Here is a 21,147-nt window from a genome sequence, read left to right on the forward strand (position 1 = left end):
CAATTTTACGAACATTGCGAGATTCAATGGGGACATTGACCGGACTGTCCGGGGAGTATGTGACATTCGACCAGAATGGACGAAAAGGCAGAGTCGAAATTTTAGCAGCTAGCCTTCCGAATTAGCAGTTTTTAAGGATTAGCAGTGTTATTGGAACGATTAGCCAAACGGTGAAGGCTAGAATATTCTGGTGTTTCAAATTTTTAAATTTTCGAAGTATGACGTCATATTTCTGAGAAACGTCAGAAACGACCATTTTGGCAAAAAGGCCGAAATAAAACACAACAACAACAGTAGTTGCGACGATAACAACGGAAAAACTTAGAATCGGAATTAGAGACGAGCAGAAATAGCAGAGACCGTTCCGAGTTGCAACTATTGTGTCGCTACAATAGTTGCAAGGCAGTTGCGAACAACGGTGAAGGGTAGAAGACAGCCTTCCGGAAGGAAAATAGAGGTCTTATTTCCCCGGATTCAAGAATCTGGAGGGGTCTCGGGACTGAAACTCATAGCATTTTTTATAAACTTTTAGCTTCCCTATTATGTCCTGAATTGAATTTAATTAACATCTGAATTCATTTTGCTAGGATGATAAGCTAGGAGTTGGGGGAAAAGGTTGATCCATCTTCGATCGAGATGATGATTTTTATCTACTGAGCAAAAACAATAATAATTCAATAAATAGTAGTAGCCCTGTTTTTAGGAGTGACCTCGTAGTCTGGGGATACTGAGACCCAGCCATGAGCTCACTGATTTTGCATGTAATTAGGTTAATTTGAGCGTTCTGGTCGAAGCCGGAGAACAGTAACGTTTTTGTCGACCCGATGTTAGAAAGACCACCAAAAGAACTGGCTTTGGTAGAGACGGTGAAAAACATGTAAAGCTCTGCTTAGACGTTGGCCAGTCGTCTTAGGACCTAGCTTTATTTTCCGTCGATATGTATCTTCCGGGCGAATTTTACAGGCTTTAAACTATCTGAATGCGTGGGCAACTTCGCACAATTAGGCTATTATTTTTAACTAATCTTTTAGAATTTTTATGCCTCATTAAAGCCATATTTGCTGCTGTCAATATTGTTTTTGGTGTCATGGAAGCCGATAAGATTGTTGTCCATGCGATGCCTCCTTATGGGGGATCTATATCAGCATCACCTTTCCCTATTCGAGTTGAAATGTTTCTCAGATTGGCAAAAATTCCTCATACGGTGTCTAAAAAATCTCCATTTCATTCCTACACTAAGAAGACGCCCTGGGTTGAGTATAAAGGTTAATCGATTTAAGAGGTTAATTAAATCTAGGTTATGGAACATTGTATGTATGTATGTGCAATTTCAACTTAACTTACGCAGCTGATATTAAGGATAAGTATTTTGTTACAATCACGTGTGTTTTTTTAATGTTTATGTGCAAAGACACGGATCGTTACTGAAATTCAGATATATGATCATATTGAAGATTTCTCAGTAGCAATTCGATCGATAAAAAATTTTCAATTTATTTTCTCAGGGTTCAAATTTTGTTCCTGATTTTTGTGCGAGACAAGTAATTATAATTTTTTATTGTTTAAAATGATCAATGATACAAAATTACTTTTTTTGTGAATATAAGTACACATGATAGAAGGAATAAAAAAAGTAAATAACGAACGTTTTTGCACATTTGTAAATCAACAGGTTCAACAGAATTAAAATTTTACAAAATGATCATTGACCTTGAAAATTCCTAGGTTATTTGACATCACAAAATATTTAAAAAATCAACCAATCATACGTATGCAAGATTAAAATTTGGTCAAATCTACATAACGATTATTTAATTACCCTTGCAAGAGCAAGTGTCTTGTAATCGGGAACAAGACTTTTCCGTAAACAACTTTTCTAAGAAATCTCATTTGCTTTTCTTTCTTGCTTTATTATTGAAGCTTAGCTTCCTGATTCGATCCCTTTTGCCTAGAGCTAGAGGTAAAGTCCTGTTCTTTTCACCGTTAGGTCAGGGGTTCGAGTATCGGTCTAACCTTTTCAGTAAGTATGCAATTGAAACAAACGTCGGGTAAAAATCGAATTGTCGGACTTGCAGCTTTTAAGTGTCGGCTTTAATTCTGTCTGCTCATTTGCCTAATAAATTTTCTGTTTCATGTCGTTTTTTTTTAAATTAATACAACTTTGATAAGGTATAATTAGAAATTTGAAATCACTTCTGCGATCTCCATTTTAAAATGTTGTAAGAAAAATCATGAATTTTTTTTTTTTTGGAATTTGCTGTCGAGTTTTTCTGTTTTCAAGAAAGTTTTTCGGATATTTTTCCTGATACTTCTTGATCGGCCTGCTGTTCTTACTATATTCTTTTTTGGCGAGGGTAATTAAAGTCATGAGTTTATCGGCAATTTTCTTGGTGTTATTTTTTAATCAGTTCTTTCGTCAATTGATTTATATTTTGCATTAAGTGCTTTCTAGCCTCTATATTTTTATAGAACGATAAATTCTCTAAGCAACAGACACGGTTTTTGAGGCGGCATTAAGTGCTATCATATCAGATCACGAACTACCTCAAAATTGTTTCTATTCATTTTTTGTTGTAATGATTTTTTATTTGCTGTTCAAGTTAAGGCAGGCTTATGTGATTTAGGTGTTTCGTTTTTATACCTAAAAAAACTTGATGACAGCGAAAAAATGAAATTGACGACAGTTTTTTCATTTGGATAGTTTTTTCGTCTTAGTTTGTGTAGACGTAGTTCAGAGCAACTTCTTGTCCTGGTTCCTCATAACTTTTGAGAGTTTTTGCGTGCTAATCGATTCAAATTAATGTCACATTGATTTTTAGACAAAAAATCAAAAGTATCAACTTTTAATTCCTTTGATAATCCTATGTTTGGGTTTTTTAGGACCATTTATCCCATGTCCGTTTTGGTCTGCCTTTTTACCGACATCTCGGCGAAATTTTATGCGAGTTCAATGCTGGTTGTTGTGTTCCGCCACGGTATTTCATTTTGAGATAATCATTGACAATTCCGAAGGCCATAACTTTTTATGATTATCTCAAAATGAAATACTGTGGCGGAACACAACAACCAGCATTGAACTCCCACTAATCGTTAAATCCAATGAACCCACAAAATCAAATTTGAGACCTTTTTTTTGAGAAAAATAAAAAAAAATGATTTTTCTCGAAAAATGTGGTCTCAAATTTGATTTTGTGGGTTCATTGGATATTATGATTAGTGTTAAGCTCATCTGTATTAGCGGCCACTCTCAAAGAATTTTACACAAAACGATAGTGCCCTCGGAAAAGTCAAGTTTTTAATTTTTTGACTGTTTTTAAAGGTTTTGAATGTTCTCGAAAGCTACATTGCCATATCTAAGGTTTTGGGTTCAATTCAAATACCGATTGTGGGAAGCTTTTTTTTTCAATGCAACTGCGCTTAAGTTCTTTGGACACTAAAAGTTTTAACCCTCTTTTTGTAAGTTTTCGAACTTTCTCGAACTACCTTCCCAATTCTTGAGATTTTGGGCTCAATCGAAATTAAAGGTTATGTGAATCCCTGCTTCTTAAGCGGCCGTGCCCTATTTTTTAAACTAAAAAGCTACGCGTCTCGGAAATATCACTTTCATATGTTGACAGTTTTTGGACTTTTCTTGCTAACTATCCTGCCAAATCTGATATCATAAGTGGAAGCGAAATAGGTTGTTGAAAACCTACCTTTTTAGTAAGCTATTCTCAATTGTTTAAGAAAATAGTTATGGCCTATAAACAAGACAATGTTTTGAAACTTCGATATTTTTTTGGAAATTTTTAGACGTTACGCGAAAACTACCGTGCCCATTCTCAGGTTGTGTTCAATCGAAAAGCCTGGTTTTGTTGATGTTTTTTGCTTATGCGGCCACAACCTGCTTGTTCCAGAAAAAGTTATGGATTGTGGAAAAACTTTCGACCGTGTTTAAGAAACTTTTTGAAAGAAGTGGTTGCACGAAATTTTCCCGCAGAAGCGGCCACTCTTTTAATTTTTGCAAAAGAAAAGTTGTCGGGAAAATTTCATAATTTTCACTCCTCATTTATTTTATTAAAGAAACAACTAAGTTTTGGGCAAATTCCAGTTTATGAAGTTAAGCATTTCGTCCCGCATTAAATAAATTGAAAGTTTTTCAAACACGTCAAGCTTCAGCTGGGCCCTATATGTGCTTCATTGAGACATACGGAAATATCGGTTCACCAAGTTTTTTATGTTTGTGTTGTATCGCAGGTAATTCAAAGCTGCGTTTTGCCTTTTGTAATGCACTGCTTTTATTAATTAACCCGCATGGTTTCTAGATGTTATTGCATGTTATTAACTGGAGTTGATTTAGCAGTATCTCAATACGGACGCATGGGCCCCGACAGCATGGATTCTATCTCTATCACTTTCTCAGCTGTTTGAATTTAACTTTGGTTAGTAAACTTTATTACTTTCAGCTAGCTCGATATTCAATATTATGTCCCAACTAATAACTCACTATTTACTTTTAATAAACACTAACTTGTTCAACTGCATGCTTGGGATTTTAACATTAATAATTTATGACATCAATTTCTAATATAGCACTTATTTCATGGCTATCAATAGCGTGCCATTTATGGGTACGCTACACTTACACTGTCGAATTATTTCCTGGCGACTGTTATTAGCATCGGGGTTACAATTTAAATACAGTATCTACATAAAATTTGGTGAGTTTCTAACTTCAAACTGTAGTAATTTCATTTAGTTGCATTTCAAAGGGAAACTGCAATGTTAAAAGCATAATAAATTTTAGGAACGAATTAAAAGTTATACGGTATAATTCAATTTCAATAATTTTAAATCAATTTAACTCAATAAATTTTCTATAAATTTACTTTTATAAATGGGTAAATAACAAACTAAACCGGCTTTAAATTAGGTTAGGCACAGGGTTAAAGCTGGTTGATGTACACCAAATGTGCATAAAATAAAGGTTTTAAACTATATACACTCAAATGGATTGGTTCTGTTATCAAATTTACATACACGAATTGTGTATTAAAGAAATTTTAACTTCACAAATGTATAAAATTAAGGTTAAACAGGTAAGTTTAAATTAGAACTTGAGTTCAGGGAAAATAAATAGTGCTGCTAGCACTTATGAGATTCAGGTTACAATTAAGCCACCACTTGAGTCATAGAATCAATGTTTGGGAACGTCATGGTCAATTAAATGATATAATCAGTGTCAGTAATGAAAGATGAAATGGCAACTTATTCGCATCTCAGTCTTCCTATACTTCAGGTCGTCTCCTCGTTGTATTGAGCTCCTATTTGGATAGAAGGAGGTTTCACACCTAAGATTCCTGTATTAGGAGTCAGTTTCATTCCTCCGCTGTAGTTTCGTGAAGTCTTTCCTTGGTGTGATGTCGTTGAGATTTCGCCCATTGATCTCGTTCTATTCATGTCTATTCTGCTTCCCTGCATTGATAGTGTCTCGTCGTTTAGTACTGCATCCTCCATCTGTCTGTGATGTTGTGGTACTGCAATCGTGTCGTCAATTACGTCTAGAATCGTGTATTTATTCTGCCATTCCGCTCGTGTTTCCATAAGTCTAGCTGTTTTTTCATCTCTGTCGCGTTCATCAATGTCCATTGCGACTACTGGCTTTATTCGTATATCTCCATAAGCTGTCTTTAGAAATTGTGGGGTTATGTCTCGAACTGCTTTGAATCGATGAAAAAGATAAGTGCACAAACACTGGAGTAGTGTGCTTCCGATGAAAACTATGACGGTCAGTGTCAGTGAAAGTTTTATTGGTACATAGCTTTCGAGTTTCTCTGTTAAGGTTGGTTTCAAAAGTTTCATTCCGTCGGCGATTGGTTTTGAAATCTCGTCCAATTGTTCCATGTTCGTGACTATTGGGCTGTCAATAAGTTTTATTTTCACTTGTTCCAAAAGTCTAATTCCGGCGTCCGTTTTTGATTCGAAGTATGGTAACTCATTAATTTCCGGAATTGTAGAGAGTAGGTGTTCCAATGGATCAGACAGTGTGACATTGATTCGTCTTGCTGGAATTTTGTCACAACTTTCCAGATCTGGTCTGATCTTGATATTTCTAGTTGTTAATTGCGTCCTGCAATCCAAAGTAATGATGCAAATGTTGCATCCTGAATGCTCTCTGCGGGATGGAGTATGAACCTCATGCAGGTTGTACTCCCACAAAGAGAATGACGAAGAGGCTGATGTGATTAGCCAGATACCGTATCCCAAATTCGTGGCTCGTTCCGGCGTAGGCAGAATGACTTTTTCCGTCTCACAGACCGTCAAGGCTGCTACAGGGTTTGGCCAGAATAAGTTAGATAGACAAGAGGATCTGCTCATCTGTGTCTGCATGGTTTGATGACAGATCCTATACCTTGATGAACCGAGGCATTTCTCATACTGCTCTCGTGTGAGCACTGAGGTTTCCATTCCGTTCTCAGAGACTGCGAAGTAGTCTCCCTCGGTCTTCCATCTGATTGCATCCTTCTGTCCCGGCTGTGGCATCGGGATTAAATGAGCTCGATAAACCGAAAAGACAGTTAGACTGGACGACATCGGTATCGCTAGTGTCATTAGCAGGCCTTCATCAACTGTTACAACATCTCGAAGCAGTTTTGCGTCATAGTACGAGTGAAGCTCGGTTGTTGGGATGGCTAGAGTCAGTCTGTCCGTTGCGTCTTTTTGGCTGTCGTAAACTGAATTCAGGATTGCTATCAGAGAGTCTCTGGGGACCAATGACATCGTGAGTCTCTTGTCTAAAAGCGTAGGGATGGCATTCATAATGTTCGTCTTAAAAGCGTACAGCGCTGCCCTGTAACTCTTGACATCTGAGTACAGAAGAGAGAGGAGAGAGGCTGCAGTATCAAAATTGAAATTCAATTGTTGATTCGAGAACAGGTACTGATCACAATCGCGCAAGATTTCGAACGGCCCCGAACGGCCCCGAATCGTCCCTTAATGCGGAGGGCGCCAGCCGCTGTGTGTTCTCCTCATTGTTTTACGCGATAGTGGGGACAAAATCAAGTAATATCATAGTTTCAACACATTGTTTTTCGGAAAATGTAATTTTGTTTCGAAATTTTTTCTTGATATTCATGTTTCAGAAAATTCATCAGCAAAGGATAAGTGTCGGCCAATCCGTAAGCTGATTGGGAGACGAATGTTGCAGTCGGATTTCCGTGATATTTGCGAGGCCCGAATTGGATATGTCCCGAACATATTCGAGATCACCTACTACATGAACAATGAACTGGCTGTAGGCGATCACTGGGTAGATATACTTCATGTGTTCGTTAATTGGGCATTGGTTCCTTCATTTTGCTCCTTTTTAGTAGTGAATCGTTTTTATAGTTCCTTGGTGCCGCCGTCTTTCTCGAAGTAGACATCATGGTGTATTGGAAATATGAAGATGACGGTGCTTGGTTCCGGTACGCCTGCAGCGATGAAGTCGCTGGTTCGAGAGGGTGCATTTTCTTGCAAGCGTCATGTAAGAGAATTGGCGCTCCTTACCATGCTGAGCCCCTAATCGATGTGCCCGAAAACAGGTGCGTTAATGGTCTTAAGCGTTTTCGTTTTGCGTGATTATCGTCTTTTTTCGTTCAAATTTTTTTTTCCATATATCTCGTTTAGTTCGGCTGGCAAGTTTAACGCGTCTAAAGTGGGCGGCGAGATTGAGCCCAAGGCTCGTAAAAGGCTCCGTGGTGGCCCGTTGGTCGACTATGGGTCCGCAGAGGACTCTGAGTAAAAACTCATTCCCGTAAATTTTCGCATATCAGGTTCAAACTGCCATTTTCATTTTATTTGTGTATAATTTAGTCTTTATGTTGCTCTAATTGCTTCGTGAGGGTTTCTAGAGCTCCCGTACGCGATCTCAGACTGTTAGGCTTGGTCTACGATAGTCAGCATGTGTGTTTTTTGCGGATATTTTTTCAAAATATGGTCATATGCATGGGAGCGGAAAAAAAAATTTTTCTTTCTCAGTTTTGTTCTAACCATGCTAGATCGACGGGGAAGGGTCGATAACCTACCGTTGTTGAAGAGTTTTTCGGCCTAAAGTTATTTTTTCGGAAGTTATCGATTTTCAAAGTCGGGGATTTTCGTGTTTTTTCCGGTTTTTCCGATATTCTGGGCATTAGGTGTTGTCAAAATTCGCTTTCCTGCACTCATTTTCGCAATGTCCGTTTGGTCGCTGTGCAGTGTGAGCGTACGGCCCCAGTAAGCGTGTCTGATTTTATTTTTAAGGACTTTACGACTATTTTTATTCAGTCACTTTTTCTCAAATTTTCATTTTTTAGCGTTTTTATCTAGTTTTTTCCGTCTTTTTATCTCGGTGAATGTTGCTGCTGTCCCAGTAACCACCCAAGTGAACGGGGGGAGTGTATACGGGCTGCTCAGGTATTTTGTTAAGTTTTTTGCGCATCAATTCAAGATATTTTGAGAATTTTCCATAAATTTCGCAGTAAGACGCTTTTTTCATTTATTATAACTCTTCAATGAACTGTTTGAGTGGTGGTTTTTGGAGTGATGCCATGGAGATGGTGTCATCCAATGTGCTGTAACATGATCGCTTGACCGTATACACAAAATGATTTTTACATTTTTGTTCTAGAATTCAAGAAGAGACGACTAATCATGTTCATTATTTTCATCATGGCTGTGTCGTTTTCTTCCTGAAGCCGTTCGAACTGTCTGTCTCATCATTTGTGGGGGCAGCGTAATAGACAGGTTAGGTTTAATATTACACGTACAGGTAGACTGTAATGTTCGTAAACAGAAAAACGTCCAATATCATCCGATAAACGTGTTCAAAATTCCGTCCGTCAAGTCCGCATCCAAGTTTCGGTAATGCTACTTGCTTAATTCCGTGACGATTAAGTTGCCTTCGCAATTGACGTAGGCTCACTGATAGATGATAATATGAGGGTGTTTCGAAATACAGTTTTTTCGTGACTAAATTGTAGATGTATCTGTCGCTAGATGGCTCAAAATATCCGATCGAGGATCCTATTTGAGGGTTTTCGATAGAGGAAAGTGATGGTTTTATTTCGGGGTAGGCCGTTACGATCTGTTTTGCTAATCCTTTGCCCATTACGAAATCACTCGATACGCAGTGTGCAATTGCGCCAGGGAATCTGAGGATATCACCACTTCCGATGACAATGTTCGTCGGTGTTTCGATTGAATTTAGAGTAGATGGTCCTTGTCCATCCTCTGTTTGGTCATTACGGTTTTCGCTACGTCGGTGTCCTAATAATGACTGCTTCGCACGCTTCACACTATTTTTTATCACGTTTCCTTTTTCTTCGCGATTTAAACTTAGGTTTTCGTTTGCGATAGCGGCTTGTTCTTGGATCGACTTTTTTCGCGCCGCTGCGTTATGTCGTGACGTAAATGTGGTTGGTGCCTTTTCATGTCCTCCGAGCGTTCGCATTCCGTATCGTCGTACTATTAACGGTGGTGGTGTGATTTCACGTTGCTGGACACGTTTATTAAATTGTACTTGTTGGGCGTGAATTCTGTCACGTGCTTCAAACGCGGCCTGTCGTTGAGGTCTCTGGTTTTCTGTTTGTATAGGCTCCTGTTCTTGGAAGAGCAAATCAAGATTGAGCGTATCATCATTGTTTGGCTGTGCATCCGGGTCTGGAAACTGGATATCGCGGTGTGGATCTTCATTATCGATCTGCTCGTTAGCTTCGTCTGCAGGTGGTGGTGCCACGATGGGTATCGCTGGTGCTACCACTGGGTGTGGCGCAGGAACAACTGGTGGCGGCGGTGGTGGTGGTGGTACTACAGGACCTGGTGCTGCTCCTAGTGGCACGGATAGCTGTACACTTGATGGGCCTTGAATCTGCGACGGCTCCTCCGTTGTAGGGTTATGAAAATCTTCGAGTAATTGTGGTATGCATTCGTCAAAAAGTTCCGGTTCGCCTCGATACTTTCCCAGCGAGGGGTCTGTCATAAACGTGGTCGGGTCAAGATTGTCCAAATCATCTGGTGCTTGCTGAGGCACGATTGGTTTCAATCGAATTCGGTGAACACATTGTGTATAAATAGTTCCAACTTTTCTTATAAGATAATTCGAATTTGTCAGTACTTTTTCGACTCGATAAAGTGGTATCCAGACTTGTTTGGAATGGCTTCCGAATTCGGATTGAGTTGTCAGTTTCGGGTTAAGAAGTAAACAGAATGCGTGAAGATTGAGTGGTTGTGCTAATGCTTTTTGGTCGTAATATCCACGATAGCGTTGGTATGCATCAATTATATTTTGTTTAGTCTCTTTGAACTTCTCTAACATTGCATCTTGCAGAGCGGTTACAAAATCTGATTCGACTGAGATTGCTTCTAGTGCTTTGGTTGAAAATCGAAGATCTAAAGGTTTGATTGGGTCTCGTCCATGGAAGATTGCACTAGGGCTACATCCAATTGATGAATAGTACGATGTATTATGAATAAATGTTGCTAATGGAACGTACTTATGCCAATCAGACCATTGTTCGTTTGTATTGAGTTTAAGGATCCTCTTGAGTGCTCCATGGGATTTTTCAACAAGTCCAATTGTCTGTGGATGCTTTAAGGTAGCATGGCTCACTTGGATTTCCAACAGCGATGCAAGTTCGTGCATCAATTTCGACGTGAACGTTGTTCCGAGGTCTGCTAGAATTCGTTTCGGTACGTAACTATGAGTAAAGAAGATTTTGGTCAGTTCTCTTGCAACCGTATCGGCTGACACATTCGTAAGTGGCATTGCGAAAAGGTATTTAGAGAATACGTCGATTCCCGTTAGGACAAATTTATACACTGGTGACTGGAATGGTCCTACGATATCAATTTGCATCATTTCTCCTGGAAATGACTGCAATGAAGATATCGGTTGCAACGGCGGTGTTTGGTACCTGCTCGAAGATTTTTTCAATTGTAAGCAAGTAAGACAATTCCTTATTATGTTCACGAAAAATTCTGTGAATCCTGGAAAGTAGAATCGTTTTCTAAATTCCTCCAATGTTCTTCCCATGCCAATATGTCCTCCACTAGGTGAATTGTGTAGGCGATACACAACTTCTTGCCACAGGTGCTTCGGTAGACAGTATTGCAGGTACTTAACTTGTCCAGTGTCATTGAAAAATTTTCTATAAAGAATTGCGTCTTTGAGTTCGAGTCGGTTGATTTGTTTAGCATATTTTTTCCGTCGGCTACTAGCATACTTCAGATCTGGTATCTTGTTTTCGGTTATCCAGTTCTTGACCTCCTGAATATCAGGGTCTTTTTCTTGCTCAAGTTTGAGATCCAGTGGTTCGCTTCTGTCACTCAAATCCGAAAATAAGTCTGCAGGGTCTGGGTAATCAATTGCTGATATTGTTGGTCCGACTAATCGTACAAACGCTTGCGCCTCCAGTTCGTCAGAATTTTCGATTTTATTTTGTTTTAGCATGTAAGTCTCAAGAAGACCCAGCGACTCTAATTGTTGGCGTATTTCATTGGTCATTACTACTTGGTCGGAGAATGCCTCTTTTATCTCTATCGAATTGAGTGATGCATCCGGTAATTTTGCCGTTGAATCAATATGTATTTCGCGGACCGGTATTTTATCTGTTAAGCGTAGGGAAAGAGATGCATTCGGGTCAGTCTGCATGCGTGATAAAAAGTCGGCTGCATAATTTGCTTTGCCTGGTATATGTGCTATGACAATATTAAATGCTAAAACTCGATCTAGGAAGTTCCAAACTGATGGTGGTATTGATTTCGATTGAAAAAATGACGTTAGACTTCTGTTGTCTGTCAAAACTATAACGGGTTTTGAGGCGCCCCATATGAAATGTGCAAAATGATCTAGGGCAAAATATAAGGCTAGGAATTCTTTATAGTAAATCGAGAATTTGAGCTGTGGTTCGTTAAAAAGTCGTGATCCAAAAGAAACAGGTGCATACGTCTTTGTTTTGCCTTTATTTTCTGTATTTACATAATCTTCGACCATGAGGACGAATCCTGTTCCATGGCAACTCGCGTCACAAAGGATCACATATTGTAAGTCAGGTTTTGGTAGTCTTAACGTTATGGTTGTTGCTTGCAAAAGATCGTGTTTAAGAACTTCGAGACCTTTGCGATGTTCATCTAAAATTCGAAATTCAACATCTTGCTTTAGTAGCTTGTAAAACGGTAGCAATTTATCACCAAGGCTAGGCATATAGTTCCTAAAGAACTGTACAAAGCCGATTAGTCTCTTAACTTGCTTCGCTGTTTGTGGCATTCTGATATTACGTAGAAATTTTTGGATTTTGGTCTCTTCTGGTGAGACTCCTGCTGGTGTTACGATGTTTCCTAGAAATTTCATTTTTTGCGTACCTATTTCACATTTACTTGGGGACAATTTGAGTCCTGATTTTCGAATACATTCAAAGATTTTTGACAAGTTCGGAATTAGTTCATCAAACGTGTGCACTGCACTTCCTATATCATCCATGAACTGTGTACACATATCCCCTGCTAGGCATGGATCTAAGTAGTGCCGAATAAATGAACTGAAACCCGTTACTGACTTATTTAGACCTTGCGCTAGGCATTTGTATGCATAAGTTCGTGATGAAAAGTTAAATGCCAACAATTGAACCGAAATGTCATCTGCCATTTGTACACAATGGTATGCTTGTGAGCAATCAAGTTTTGTAAACAGTTTCTTTCCGGCAAAATGATTTGAAGCATCTGTCATGTTTGAAATTGGGAAGTTGGCATTTAGATAGTCATTTTTGAGCGAATGGTTTATTCTTCTTAGATCAATAAGCATGCGGAGTTTTCCTGATGGCTTTCGGTGAGCAAACAATGGGCTACTGTACTTTGATTGTGATAATGTCGTTATAAGGCCAAAGTAATGCATAAGTGCAAGTTCAATTGTTAATTCTTTTCGTAGGTGGATTGGCGTAGGCGGACCTTGTGTGTACAGAGGTCGTTGGTGTTCCGGTGTTAGTTTGATTTGCAATTCCGAGTTGTATCCGACATCAAATCGATGTTTGGCAAATATATCCGAGTATTTAACAAGTAAATGTTCCACTTGTGACCTTTGCTCATTTGTCAACACGGAATTTTCCCAATTGAATTGATCTAGAAATGTCAATCTATCATGGTCACTTGATTTCGGTTCACAAAGTTCAAGATTCTTAAAATGGAGGATCTGGTCATAGATCTCCCGTTGAATTGGGGTAAGAATGTTAGGGTTTTCACACGTTTCCGGTGTCGGGAACCAAAATTTTTCATACTCTGGCTTTGGTTTGATAGGTTTCACGTCATTTGATTTATTCACTTGAATGAGCTGATTGATTTCATGTTTCACATTTTCCGGGTTGGTCATTTTTGCTAAAGCCAACGTTTGTGGGTCAATTGGGATGATATTTTTCATGTCTGTTGATGTTAAGATCGAAAAATTTGCGATTGTGCTCTTGTTCGGCAAAGTTATTACATGATCGGTTACATTAAGTGCTGAAATATACAGTTTGCTATCATCTGTAGTCTCACTGATTGATGACATTAGCGCAATATTGGATTCGTCTTCAAATTCGGGGACTGGTACAACTGTTCCGATAGTATTTTTAATGTCGATCTCGGTAAAACACTCTAAAAGCACCGTTTTCTGCGGCGGAATAACGTATTTCTTCGAAAGGATTACTGGTACTCGGAGCGCTTGTTTTTTATGTCGTTTAGAACTTGGGGTTTTGATTTCATTTATTTGAATTGTTACATCGGGAAATTTCAAAAGATCATATTTCGGACAAATTTGTACGTCGTGTTTTTTATAAAAACAGTTTCCTAGTATCATTGAATTCGCTGTTGGTAACACAAGGAAAATTTCCGTGAACGTTTTTGCTGCAATTTTGAAACATATTGTTGCTTCGATCTCTATTGGTACAAGTTGACCTCCGGCCATTCGTACTCGTTTCAATTTCGGCTTTTGTGTCACTATTTCTTGATATAAGAATTTATCCGTTTTAAGGTCGTTGAAATTTGTCTGTGATATAACATTTGCACACGCTCCTGTATCGACCAGGGCGCGCCTAAAGGTTTTGGGTGCGAATTGAAGTTTGACATAAGAAAGTGTTTTGTCGCTTTCCGGTATAACAGCATATAAATCAAGTATTTCGTGTGGAAATGCATTTGATAGCTTTTTATTGGAATTACTATTTTCGGCTTCATTTTTCCCCAATTTATTCAATCGTGAACGTTTTGAGGTTTTTATGTTTTTTCGGCGTCTTTTCGGTTTAGCGTTAGGTGTTTTTTGCTTGGTATCGTTTATTTCGGTTTTTCGTTCTGACTCTTGACTCGGTGGCGCTATTAGTTTTTTGACTGATTTTGGAATGGGAAGGATTGTCCCCTTCCTTGAGGTTTTGGTCTCATATAACATTGACTGGCGGTATGGTTAGGGTAACCACATGTATCGCAGAGCACAGGGATTGATCGAATTACGGGCATATACGGGCCGTTTGGGGCTTGAATGTCAACGTTTGTTGCTTGCTGTTGGTTGACTGACTGCTGTTGGAAGTGGTTCGATTGTGGGTACTGGTTCTGGTAGTTCTGATTCTGGTAATTCTGATTCTGGTAATTCTGATTCTGGTAATTCGATGGTCTCCTAGGCCATTGCTGCTGATTCCCAGGGGGGAATGGGTAAGGACTTCGGAAGTTTCCTCCTCTTCCTTGGTATCCGGATCTGAAGTTGTTTTGATAAAGGTACTGACCTCTAAAGTTATTATTCCCTCTGCTGTAATGATTTCTGGGTGAGTATTCGTTCGTGTATTGTCCGGAGTAGGGTTGTCTCGGCTGGTAACCTCTACCTCCTCCACGAAATCCTCGTTGGAAACCACTATTATTATTGTTTGGGAAACGATTCTGCTGATGCTGCTGTTCTTGTTGTTGTTGTTGCGTTTGCTGATTTGTTGATCGCTGTGCGGATGTCGATGCTTCTTGACGATCTCTATCGTTCATTTGAGTTCGAATTTCGTTCACTTGCTTCTCCATAGCTTCTTGCGTCGCAGTAAGCTTCGATAAGGCGCTGATAAGATTATCAGACACAGTCTCACTTATTTCGTTAAATCCATCCTCTGGATAATCTTCTTTTCTGCACATATCTCGGATGACCAGCTGTCTCCTTGCATACATACAAAGGTCTTGTACCGTGTTACCCGCAGGCTGTTCCATGAGCTTTGCACGAAGCCATCCAGGCATAGCTTTTACAAACAGTCTTCGAATTTGTGCGTCTCGATAATCCCTTACTGCGTCCAACCGTTCTTGACGATGTGCAGTTTCTCTGGCATGTCGTGCTGCTTCTAATGCGGCATTGACAGCTGCTGCATCAATTGGGTCAGGAATTGGTATTTCTGGCGTTGGGTACGCTTTTTGCGCTTTTTTCTGTAAGGTCACCAAGAAGTTTTCTGGCGTATCCTTCTTTAAGTCGCATTTTTGCTGTTCCAATTTCAATACATGGACTTCTTGGAGTTGCGGATTACTGAAATGATCGCGCAACGCTGTTAAGCTGTCGACTACGTTTGCTCTAGTCGCATCTGGTAATGTCTGGTAGAAACGAAGTGCATTATCACGCAAGTGGAGTTGTAGAAAATTCGCTTGTTGAGCCGGTAATACGCCTGCGACTCCGATGAATCCGTTGAAGAGTTGTTCGAATTGTGAAAAATCTTCGGTATCCGTCCCTCCGTACGGGTTAACTGAGATTTGAGCGTGCGCCATTTACAGTTTTATGATTTTCAGTCTGTTTTCAGTTAGGTTTGAACAATTTATAAAATTTATATGAACGAACTGGGTTGGTTTTATCACGAAAAAGCTGATATTTTAGCACAGCGCGGTTAAAATTGTTAGTAAGGCTAATTCAATGCTAATGCTGATTTCGATTTTAGAGTTTTCCGTCTTTAAGCTTCAATCTACTGCATTTACGCTCCTCCAATTTTCAATGATTTCCAATGATCATGATTGATTTCAATGTTTTTTGATTTGAGCGCACACCAATTTAATACTTCTCACTAATATATAGCACAAGAGTCTTAATAGTTTGACCTACAAGTTTGTAGAGACGAAAGTTCTCGAGTTTTCCAGTTACTTCACTTGAATGTAGTTTCCTCAATTGACAGAATCACAAAACACTCATTAGTAAGTTCACATTTCTGATTTGACACAGTTGCTGCGCTTGATCTACTGTTTCAGCTCGCCCTCAAGATGTCGTCTAGCTGGATTTCGTCTAGCTGGATGAGTGGAGATTGTCACTGTACTGTCGTTCGCGAACTATCACCATGTAATGCACTGCTTTTATTAATTAACCCGCATGGTTTCTAGATGTTATTGCATGTTATTAACTGGAGTTGATTTAGCAGTATCTCAATACGGACGCATGGGCCCCGACAGCATGGATTCTATCTCTATCACTTTCTCAGCTGTTTGAATTTAACTTTGGTTAGTAAACTTTATTACTTTCAGCTAGCTCGATATTCAATATTATGTCCCAACTAATAACTCACTATTTACTTTTAATAAACACTAACTTGTTCAACTGCATGCTTGGGATTTTAACATTAATAATTTATGACATCAATTTCTAATATAGCACTTATTTCATGGCTATCAATAGCGTGCCATTTATGGGTACGCTACACCTTTGTCAAATGTCTGGCTTGTTTGCCTTCTATAAACTTCCATCGAGATGTACGAAAATTCAATTTTTATAGACCTACTTTTTTCATTATTTCTCTTTTGTTTCGACTTGTGTTTTTGTTTGTGTTGTGTTTGCAACTGATTAAAAGCTCTGCTTCACCTCTGTGTCTAACTTAAGTTTCTGAAATGTTCACTTGCTTTTTTTTACAAAATTAATTAAGTTTGATTAAGTTTGATTTTTGTTTGATCTCATATTCCGAAAAAAGAAGTTTTTTGAAATTTATTAATTCTTGTTTTTAACCAAAATCCGAATTCGGGATTAAAATGTGAAGTATTCTCAAAATCAGTAGTTTGACGTTTGTGTTAGCTTGGTCATTAACCTCACATGACAGTCCTGCGCTCGCTCTCATTGCCTCAATGCCTTAGATGTTGTCCTAAGTGTGACTCCTCCTTTTTGTGTTCATCTAATCGAGTGACCAGATGTATAACTGTTTGTCCAACGTATTTGGAGTCAGATCCACAACATGAAATTTTCTAAGCCACTTCTGATTGAAGTTTACGCGAAAAGGAGGATTTGAAAGATAATAGGTATTTTTCAGCTTTCTGGTGTTGAATACAATTGTGGTCCTTTTGTTCCTTATGGTCCGGATAAGGTGCGATCCGCTATGATATGTATTGCCTTGCACTAGCACTTTTGGTGGTGTGTCTTTATAATCATGACCTCCTTGATTTTGGGTCCTGCCTGGGCTGTTGTTGACCTTCCTTTTTTATGATTTTATCTAAGATCATCGAGGCAAACTTATCTGTCGAGTATTCTGGATATTGGTTGTTAATACATAGTTGGTTCTGGGCATTGGTTGTTAACCCATCGTTTTATATTTACTTTCATCGCCCCATCAATTTTATTCCAGGTCACATTGCTTCTATTATGTTCTTCTTACAATGGAGTGGGGCACAATATCTAAAGTTGAGAATCGTCCATGTAACAGGTTTGAGTGTTATTTATTTACATTCAAACCTGTTATTCTCCTTTTTTTTCTCCTTTTGGGTTTTGTCAATTTTGTTCAACTCTCAGTATGACGAGCAAAACCAAACAAAATTAACCTTGTTATAAACAATATATAAAATCCTCCTTGTTTATCATTGCATTTTACGTGAGCTTGATCTACTGCTCAATCTGGCAATCTTTCTTTTTCTTGTGTGCTGTTTGACTGTTTTAGATCTAGCAGTTTGGGTTCGTATTGGTCTCTTTTTTTTTGAGATAATCTGCAGCTGTTTCATCCCTTTTTCAGATGGTGACTGTTCCCCGTGCTTTGCATAGATTTGAGCTGCCGCTTCAATCTCACATAATGACTCACCTGTTACTTTCCGATTTTTCAGTTGGGACAAAAAAGTCCACATCTGCAAAAAATTTTACTCCTTGTAAAATCGTTGAAATTATCTCGAACCGGTTGTTTGGCTCGCTGAAGCCCTCCAAAGCTTTTAATGACCTAGCACATCTGTACTCAACTGTCATGCTGCCTTTCTCAGAGTTGATTGATTTTGTTTTGAATTTCATTCACTGTTTTTTCTTTTCTCATGGATTAAGAACTGCAAAATTGACAGCCAAATTTTATCATCAAACCTCTTCTGCACTGCCACTCTTGCCTTCTCCAATTTTCGGTTTTGTTCTTCTCGTCAGTCCTCGTCTTATTCATTTCGGTTTGAGTAGTTGTAGCTGAAAACTATTAACCGCTTGGTTTAAAAGTATCCTGTTTTCTCGTACTCGAAATCGCAAAAAAACAGGTTCTATAACCTTTTTAAGCGATTTCTTGGAAACTCAAGTCTGTAAACAAATTATTTGATAAAGTATACTGTTTAAGATGCCAAGAAAATTACTTGCAGGCCACGAGATATGAATTTCACGAGGCTCAAAGCAAAGAGTAAACAACAACACTAACAGTTTGTTGGAGTACCGTTCACTTGCTCTCCTCCCGCCGAGAGTATGCTCTTCTCGATCAGTCCATGTGGGTTGCTCTCTGGTTTTCCGCTACAAGCCTGAGTGACTTCAATTTCAGGGCACTATCTTGATTGAACTCCAGATTCTCTCACACCAGCGCTGGCTCGTGCTTCCCATTCCTCTTCGATAGTAGGTGCTTGGTCACGGGAATGTCTAAAATGCCCGTTCGTCTCAGCGCATTTTCGGTATCAGGCAGTCTGTTTTTCCTGCAATACAATATCGCACTGATATGCGCTTTTCTCGTCTTCAGATCGTCTTCTTCTGTAGGCAAAGTGATGGTTGAAAAGGTCTCTCTTTCTGCGGTGTTCAGAATCCTTAAAAACAAAGAAAAATTCAGTACGAAAAAATTAAGTTTCGTTTTGAAATTTTTTTATTTATTCATTTCATTTTGTTTTATTGCTAAGATATTTGTATTTAATTATATATGCTGCTAGTCCTCCAATTTTTTTAGCACCTGTCCCCCACATCACGCTCAAAAAACAACAGGAATTAGTTTTTGACAATCGACGTTTTTTTGAGTAAGTGTAGTTCGAGCTTTCTGTGCTACTTGCGCATCAACGTGCATCTTCTATTACTTTCTTTTTTGATAGGCCAGAATATCCCAGATTCAACGCATATCCTTGAAATGTTTGTGGATGATTTCAAAGTTGACTTAGACGAGCATTTAACACAAGAAGAACGCGCTATCTCACGAGCTTTCCAGCGCATGCTGAGCGAGGGTGCATTGTTCGCTGGGTTTGCATGGCGCTTTACTCTTTCGGATAACGGAAAGCTGATGGTGAAAAGCCTCTTAGGCGGCGGAGTGGTAGGCAATGCAATTTCGCAATTCGCTGGAATGGGAATGAGAAAAAATGTGTGGGCACAGGGTACAGGGCGAATGACACGTGAGCAAATTTTGAAAGGCTGTTTTGATGACATCGATGCATGTTCAGTTTTTTTGGCGAACAAACCTTATATGATGGGCGATCGCGTATCTTTTATTGACTGTTTGATGTTCGGATTTTTGCAGACGATTTTTTTTACATTTCACTGTTCAACAGATGAGAATCCGATAAAAGATCATATGTTAAAGCGCCAAAATCTGGACAGTTATCGACAAAGAATCCAGAATGAGGTTTTCCCCGATTGGAAAGAAATTGCAGAGAACAAAGAATCAACAAGGACATGGGCACCTGATTTATAAAACTATCGAAAGCAGTTGGGAAAACAAATCAAACTTACGTCTTTAAAATATAAATCTATCGAAATATCAAATAAGTTTGTACATTCAGTTACATCAGCTAAAAATTCAAAATAATATAAAATTGATTTGATTTATTTGGACAAAACGAATAAAATGTGATTTGAAAGTATGTTTTTATTAATCAACCGAGCTTGCGAGCATTGTTATTTTAGGAAATCAGTTTTTTTTTCCATCTTTTGCTGAAGTTACTGTGGTTGCTTTTAGTTACATAACAAATTATTATATGCAAAATCGTGAAGCGACAATTCGTAACAGGCGATAACTCGTAACAGGCGAAAATTCGTAACAGTAGGTTAACGGGGAAGACTGATTCACGCGCAGTGTTCCTCTCGTGCCGGACGTAAGCGCAGCGGAGCAAGCGTATTCTACTTGTCAATGTCTTGTTACGAATTGTCGCTTGTTACGAATTGTCGCCCTTTTCCTGAACAAAAATACGACCAAAATAAGTTTAACATTGTTCTTTGACGCTCAACAAATCAATGATATTTTGTGGCTTCATATTAAAAACAGAGGCAAAGAAGCAACTTTGCAAACACGAGCGAGAAAGCGGCAAATATACGGGAGCTTTAAGATGCACAAAAACTATTTGGAATGGTAGCTTTTTTGCGAAGTCCATGGTATTTTTAATCATGAAAATCGTAAAATTTGCTCACGCTCATATTTTTTCGCGGTTTTTTCTACTTAAATCACGTTAATTTGTTTCCTAAAATGAAACAAATTGCGCCTTCCAAAAATAAAAGTGTAATTGAAGTGCTAATGGCGCGAAAGAAAAACGTGATGGAACAAATGGAGGTTTAAAAGTGGATTTTAATTTATAGTATTTTCACAAAAACATTAATTGAGTCATCCAACAGTTAACTTATTTTGCAGATTTTTTGAAATTCAAGAGCTATAGGCTATTTTTCTAAAATCCAGTATCTTTTCGAACTCATGGACCCTTCCAACTGTGTGCTGTCTATGTTAGTTTACGGAAAAATTTGATATAAAAGCAATTTTTAATGTTTTTCTTTTGTCTGGCCTTAAATAGCTGTTAAAATTTTCTCAACAGTTGATGTGGTAGTTTTGCACCCATGCTGTGTTTTAATTTTGGGTCCCAAATGCGCATAGTAAATTATACTATTTTGAATCAGTATTCAGAATTTTAAATTAATCAAGCAACTTTTGATCTCATAATTTTTGTCAAATTCAAAATATTTTGAGAAAAAGTCATTTGAAGTTTCTAATTTATGTTCAGCGAAGTTTTTGAAATAAC

General features: G+C 38.5%; 1 protein-coding gene across 1 annotated transcript; it reads left to right on the top strand.

Annotated features, from left to right (window-relative positions):
- The first annotated feature begins 881 nt into the window (after positions 1-881).
- On the top strand, positions 882-20,004 carry LOC134839545 (failed axon connections homolog). The gene is made up of 2 exons (XM_063855135.1): positions 882-1,265; positions 19,243-20,004. The coding sequence occupies exons 1-2, from the start codon at positions 980-982 to the stop codon at positions 19,833-19,835; spliced, it is 879 nt and encodes a 292-aa protein (XP_063711205.1). The 5' UTR covers positions 882-979; the 3' UTR covers positions 19,836-20,004.
- The last annotated feature ends 1,143 nt before the right edge of the window (positions 20,005-21,147 follow it).

This window comes from Symsagittifera roscoffensis, chromosome 2 (genome assembly GCF_963678635.1).
Source record: "Symsagittifera roscoffensis chromosome 2, txSymRosc1.1, whole genome shotgun sequence".
In the NCBI taxonomy this organism is placed as follows: domain Eukaryota; kingdom Metazoa; phylum Xenacoelomorpha; order Acoela; family Convolutidae; genus Symsagittifera; species Symsagittifera roscoffensis.